We start from the raw sequence: 6,536 nt of genomic DNA, 5'->3' as shown, positions 1-6,536 counted from the left end.
CTTTTGTGGACCCTTTTAGACCCTCATTTTGCTATTACATTATGTTTAATTATAAACATGCTTATGCATTTATTATGGGCTTCTCTGGTGGCTCAGCTGGTAAAGAATCCACCTGCAATACGGGAGTTCTGGGTGCAATACCTGGGTTGGGAAGATCCCCTGGTGAAGGGAATGGCTACCCACTCTAGTATTCTGGTCTAGAGAATTCCGTGGACTGTATGAACCATGGGGTTGCAAAAAATCAGATACGACTGAGTGATTTCACTTTCATTTTATGCATTTATTCTATGTTATTCTGTAATCACCTTTCCTTTATTATAAACATTATTACATATTCTACAAACATTGATCAAAACTACTTTTTACAAATTTTAGATTTTGAAATTTAACTGTGCCAGCCAAATCATACTGTAAAAACTTAAACTGTATTTTATGTACAAAAAACCAGAGAGGAAAGTATCTTCTGTAGCATCTATACCAAGAACTTATTCAAGGGATTATCTATTCTCTTCTTTACAGTATCATTTTATACTGTAAAGAAAGTAAGTTTGTATTTCATAATTTGATATCTTTAAGAAGAGATTTAAGACAAATGCTAATGCTGTGCATATGTATTGAAACGATGCAGTTTTGCACACACTTTAAACTTCTGCAAATCTTTCTCTTGACTTCAGATGATTTCATGATTAGAGTAAGATAACTAGTTTTAAAATGTGATAAATTATCCTAGCCTAGCCCAAAGCTAAGAAATATAGAGCACAAGGATTCTTAAAGTCTGTTTTGCCTTGTGCCTTTATATAATTATTTTGATATTTGTCTCTTTTCCTATGTCAGAAAGTTGGGAGGGGTGGGGGAGGGTAGTTTATGTTCTTGAACTTTACACTGCTGTATGAAAAAAATCTAAGACATTAAACACATAGATATCCAAGTCTGTGTGCATTTATTTCTTACGAAGACACTATTTCCATCTGAAACAGGATCAGTGTGATACATAGACTTTGTCATATAATTGTTGATTGATTTACTTCAATAGTTTGTTTCATTTGTTCTTCAGTTTTGAGTAGTACACTTATCTTTCAAAATGCTTTGAAATTCAAACCTTTTGATCACAGGCATAAGATTTCTTTTTAATAGTCCTTTTATCACTAATACCAATAGTGTTCATCGTATCAAGTAATGTTTCATTCTCCATTTTTATATAATATTGTGTATTGTATGCGTGTTTAGTCACTCAATTGTATCTGACCCTTTGCGACCCCAAGGACTGCAGCCCTCCAGGCTCCTCTGTCCATGGGAATTCTTTAGGTAAGAATACTGGAGTGGGTTGCCATGCCCTCCTTCAGAGGATCTTCCCAACCAAGGGATCCAACCCAGGTCTCCTGCCCTGCAGGCAAATTTTTTATCGTCCTGAGCTACCATCTTTTGGCATACATATTAAAACTTATATTCTCTAATCACCTGCATCATTATTATAATACAGCCACTATTAATGTATGTTGTCTTTAACCTGTAGTGCCTTCACATTTATAATCATTGTTTGTGTCACATCTGTTATAGGAAAATTAATAGCATAGAAAAGAAATCGTTTACTCAATTTACAGTGTTTGAATGAACATGAACTTCTTAATTTTTTAGTCAAGTTCTAGACCAAAAAGTTTCTGGGAAATATGAAAGTGAAAGTGAAGTTGCTCAGTTGTGTCCGACTGTTTGCAACCCCATGGACTGTAGCCTACTAGGCTCCTCCATCCATTGGATTTTCCAGGCAAGAGTACTGGAGTAGGTTGCCATTTCCTTCTCCAGAGGATCTTCCTGACCCAGGGATTGAACCCGGGTCTCCCGCACTGTAGGCAGATGCTTTACCATCTGAACCACCAGGGAAGTCCTGAATGATTATGTAAATTGATTGTTTTAAGAATAGCAGTGTTATTAAGTGATTATCATGTGAATATATAGTAGTGGCATCTAAAATTTTGTGGAATTGCAGAATAAATGCTGTAGAAAGAATGAGCTTTCTCTTGTTAAGGTCTGTACAATCTGATATTCTTGGGGAATCAAAATTACTGAAGAGCACATGAAGGAGTATGGCAAACAATACATCATGCCAAAAAAGTTTGCTGTTTTCTTTTTCCTTATTACCTTTAACCTAATTCTGGTAAATCTTCTAATATATTTCTTTTCTTTCTCTTCCCCTTACACCATCCCCCAGGGATAGCAACTGAACTCTAACAAGAGTTCACTGTAGTAAATTAAGTTTCACTGGGACCATTAACATTTATTTTTAATTTCTCTCTTGTAAGCATTGTAAATAACCTGTTAAAAAGTTTTCCTTTTTAGAATAGTGGAACTTTTTCCTAAATTGATTAAGAGAGTTTACAATGACAGTATATTTGATCCAATTTCTGCCTTTGCTTTATTCATTGATATAACATTTAGTCAAGAGCTATATTCCTGACAGTGTTTATATATTTTTCCCCAACACCATACATATTATGAACGATTTCAAACATGAAGTAAAATTGAAATATTTTACACTGAGGATCAAATACTCACCAACTAGATTGTGCCACAAATATTGACTAGATTTGCTTATCTCATGCTGTGTGTCTATTCCTCTCTCTGTCCCTCCATTCAATCCATGTGATTTTTGATGCATTTCAAAATAATCTGTGGGAATCATTACCCTTTCCCCTAAATACTTTAGCATTTTATTAACTAGAGTTTAAAGTTATATTTGTTCACATTTTTTTCTTTTAATTTAAAATTTACATACATTAAATTCACAAATCTTAGCATAATATTAATAGTTTTAACAGATGCACACCTGTGTCACTCAAATTCCTATTAAAATACAGAACATAAACATAGCCTCAGAAAAGTTCCTTCATGTTCTGACCCAGTTGATTCTTGCTTTATCCACTCACCCACACTGGCATCCACTATTCTGATTTTTAAAATACCATAGGTTAATTTTGTGTGTTCTAGCCTGGAGAATCCCAGGGACTGGGAAGCCTGGTGGGCTGCCATCTATGGGGTTGCACAGTCAGACATGACTGAAGCGACTTAGCAGCAGCAGCAGCAGCAGCAGCAGAACTTCAGTATATACTTTTCTAGAAACAACACTAGTTACTGTGCAGAGAATAAATTATAGGAGAACAAAGTAGGATCATGTTTGATGTATTTTCACAAATGGTACATATCACTCAAGGTGCTTGTGGATTTAGTTCAGTTCAGTCCAGTTCAGTTCAGTCACTCAGTCGTGTCCAACTCTTTGCGATCCCATGAATCACAGCACGCCAGGCCTCCCTGTCCATCACCAACTCCCGGAGTTCACTCAGACTCACGTCCATCCAGTCAGTGATGCCATCCAGCCATCTCATCCTCTGTCGTCGCCTTCTCCTCCTGCCCCCAATCCCTCCCAGCATCAGAGTCTTTTCCAATGAGTCAACTCTTCACATGAGGTGGCCAAAGTACTGGACTTTCAGCTTTAGCATCATTCCTTCCAAAGAAATCCCAGGGCTGATCTCCTTCAGAATGGACTAGTTAGATCTCCTTGCAGTCCAAGGGACTCTCAAGAGTCTTCTCCAACACCGCAGTTCAAAAACATTAGTTCTTCGGCTTGTGGATTAGATTTCAGTATTTCTAAATCATTGCTGGTGAAGAAACGCTGGGCTTTTAAAACTTCCTGAATTTCTTTCCTGTGGTTGTAAGAGTAGAAGCTGTAGTTAGTTTTGAGGGGGAGCTCACTCACTCACCATTTTGGGAAGAATCCTGTTTAGGAGTGCACTTTGAGTTAGGTGTCCATTCATTTTTATTGAGAGAAGTGTGTATTCTCATGGAAGAAGGAAGTAAATAGACACTATCAATCTTATAGCAGGGCAGGAACTAAATAGGAAAATGGACTTAAGAGGACCCATGTGAAGTTAATGGCTAATAGATACCAAGAGCAATAATATTTAATAATGGTTTATTTTTCCTACTGATCATAGTCCCTTTACATTATTTGTAAGCCTAAGCAAAGGTTTTAAACTTAGTGGTCTTTTGAATATGGATATTTATGAGATTTTATGTCTGTTCTTTTATTGAAGTCAATATTATATTAGATAAGAATGAGTTCAATAGGATATTCCTGGTGATAAGAGTAGCAACAACGATTAAGAGGTATAAAGTACAAGTTATAAAATAAGTCATAGGGATGTATACAGTATAAGGAATATAGTCAATAGTTTATAATAACTTTGTGTGGTTTATGTCTGTTATTTGTGGGCAAAGTGTGCTATTGACAGCTTAAGCAATACAGAAGCATGAAAGATTATCAGAGAGGAATGATGGAAAATTTTAGAAAAGTTGTTTAGTTGCTAAGTTGTGTCCAACTCTTTTGTGACCCCATGGACTGTAGCTCGCCAGACTTCTCTGTCCATGGGACTTCCCAGGCAATAATCATGGAGTGGGCAGCTATTTCCTTCTCCAGGGGATCTTTCTGACCCAGGGATCCATCAAACCTGTGTCTCCTGCTTTGGCCGGTGGATTCTTTACCACTGAGCCACCAAATGAAAACCAGAAAGTAGGGAAGTGTTAACATTCCTGGAGGAAAGGGAGAGGAAGAAAGTAGATGGAGGAGGGGAAAGAATAAGAAGTAGGAGGAAATAGGGAAAAGAGAGAGAAGAAAGGGAGAGAGAGAAGAGAAAAGCCATGTGCTTTATATGGCCCAGTTGCCTGAGCTGAAAACAATTAACAACTCTGCCAACAAGACAGTGTTCAGAAGGTTTACATGGACATTCTGTGTTTAAAAGAATGGGAGTCTCATCTTTGGACTTATAAGCTGGTAAGTTTTCTTGACACCAGGTTCTATGACTTCATCTCAGAATACAGAAGACCTGATCTGGTCCCATACTGAGGATATAATATGCCTCGTGTCCTTTCACATTTTCCATAGATGCAAATGTTGACTCGGGACTTTCTTCACAGCTTCTTTCACCTCCTTATTTCTTAAGATGTAGATGATGGGGTTTAACATTGGGGTTACTACTCCATGAGACAGTCCAATTATCTCATCAGAAGTGTTTGTGTCCTTTGACTTGGGCTTCATGTACATAAAAAGGGCTGAACCATAGAATAAGATGACCACAGTCAGGTGGGCTGAACAGTACAGAAAAGGCTTTTTTTTTTTTCTCCCTTCAGCAGAATTAATTCTCAGGATGGAAGAGAGGATGAAAACATAGGAGATGAGAATTAATAGTACAGGAATCACCAGTATAACAATAATTTGTCACTGTCATGATAATCACATTGATGGTAATATCCAAACAGATGAGTTTAAGAAGGGCCAAGATCTTACAGGTCATATGATCAATGATATTATTACCACAGAAAGGCAATATCATTGTTATAATTGTTTGTAATAGAGAAGTCAGACAACCTATGATCCAAGACCATGTGGCCATGTGCACATACAGCACCCTGTTCATGATGATGGCGTTCCTTTGGGGGTTGCAGATGGCCACATATCGATCATATGCCATCACAGCCAGGAGGACACACTCAGTGGAGCCTAACCCAAGAGAGACAACCATCTACAGAGCACAGCCAATGAAAAAGATGGATTTTCTCTCAGACCTAATGCTTTTAATGAGCATTGGGGGGATGGATGATGACATATATCAGATGTCTAAGAATGAGAGGTTCCCAAGGAAGAAGTACATGGGAGTGTGGAGGCAAGAATCCAGTATGCTGATGATAAAGAGGAGGCTATTTCCAGGAAGGTGATCATGTACATGATGAGGCAGAGCATGAACAGACAAAACTGGAGTGCTGGGTATTGGGAAGGCCCCACCAGGAAGAATTCAGTCACAGCTGAGTAATTTCCCATTTCTTTGGGTCCATGCCACTCACCTTCATGGTTTATAAAAGGACATGACTCAGGAAAATTTACATTTATAATATAGATTTTCAGCATATCTTCACTTCCAGTATTGTGCTTGACTCTTGGTTTTTTTGTTTGTTTGTTTAAAAGTCTCAAGAGCATGTTTAACAGGGACCACACCACCCTCAAGGGGTTGCAGATTAGTTTTTGGAGGAATTAGGGGAACACAAAAAAATTCCATGGTTAATATAGAAGCACAGACATACTGTATCAGTTTCCTAGTGCTGCCAAACCAAATTACCACCAACTTGGTAGCTTAAAACAAAAGAAATGGGTTCTGTCACAGTCTGGAGGCCAGAAGTCTGAGATAAAGGTGTTGGCAGGCTTGTGCTCCCTCCCATGGCTATAGAGGAGGATCCTTCCAGAAGCTGGAAGTGCCTGGTGTTCCTTAGCTTGTGGCCACATCTCTCCTGTCTCTGCTTCTGTATATTTTTAATATTTATTTAATTTTTTGGCTGCACCAGGTCTTAGTTGTAGTGCGGGATATTTAGTTGCAGTATGTAAACTCAGTTGCAGCATGTGGGATCTAGATCCCTGACCAGGGATCGAACCTGGGCCCCTTATGCTGGGAGCTCAGAGTCTTAGCCACTGGACCACCAGGGAAGTCCTTTGCTTC

The 6,536-nt window shown here is 38.3% G+C and overlaps 1 protein-coding gene across 1 annotated transcript; it reads right to left on the bottom strand.

Annotated features, from left to right (window-relative positions):
* Window positions 1–4,918: 4,918 nt before the first annotated feature.
* Window positions 4,919–5,866, bottom strand: LOC104991213 (olfactory receptor 13D1). Its single transcript, XM_010843614.1, is given in 3 exon segments — window positions 4,919–5,260; window positions 5,262–5,761; window positions 5,764–5,866. Coding segments are annotated over 3 exon segments (945 nt in total).
* Window positions 5,867–6,536: the final 670 nt, after the last annotated feature.

Source organism: Bison bison, unplaced genomic scaffold, assembly GCF_000754665.1.
Source record: "Bison bison bison isolate TAMUID 2011002044 unplaced genomic scaffold, Bison_UMD1.0 scf7180017864183, whole genome shotgun sequence".
Classification (NCBI taxonomy): Eukaryota; Metazoa; Chordata; class Mammalia; order Artiodactyla; family Bovidae; genus Bison; species Bison bison.
This window is presented reverse-complemented; position numbering and strand designations above follow the sequence as displayed.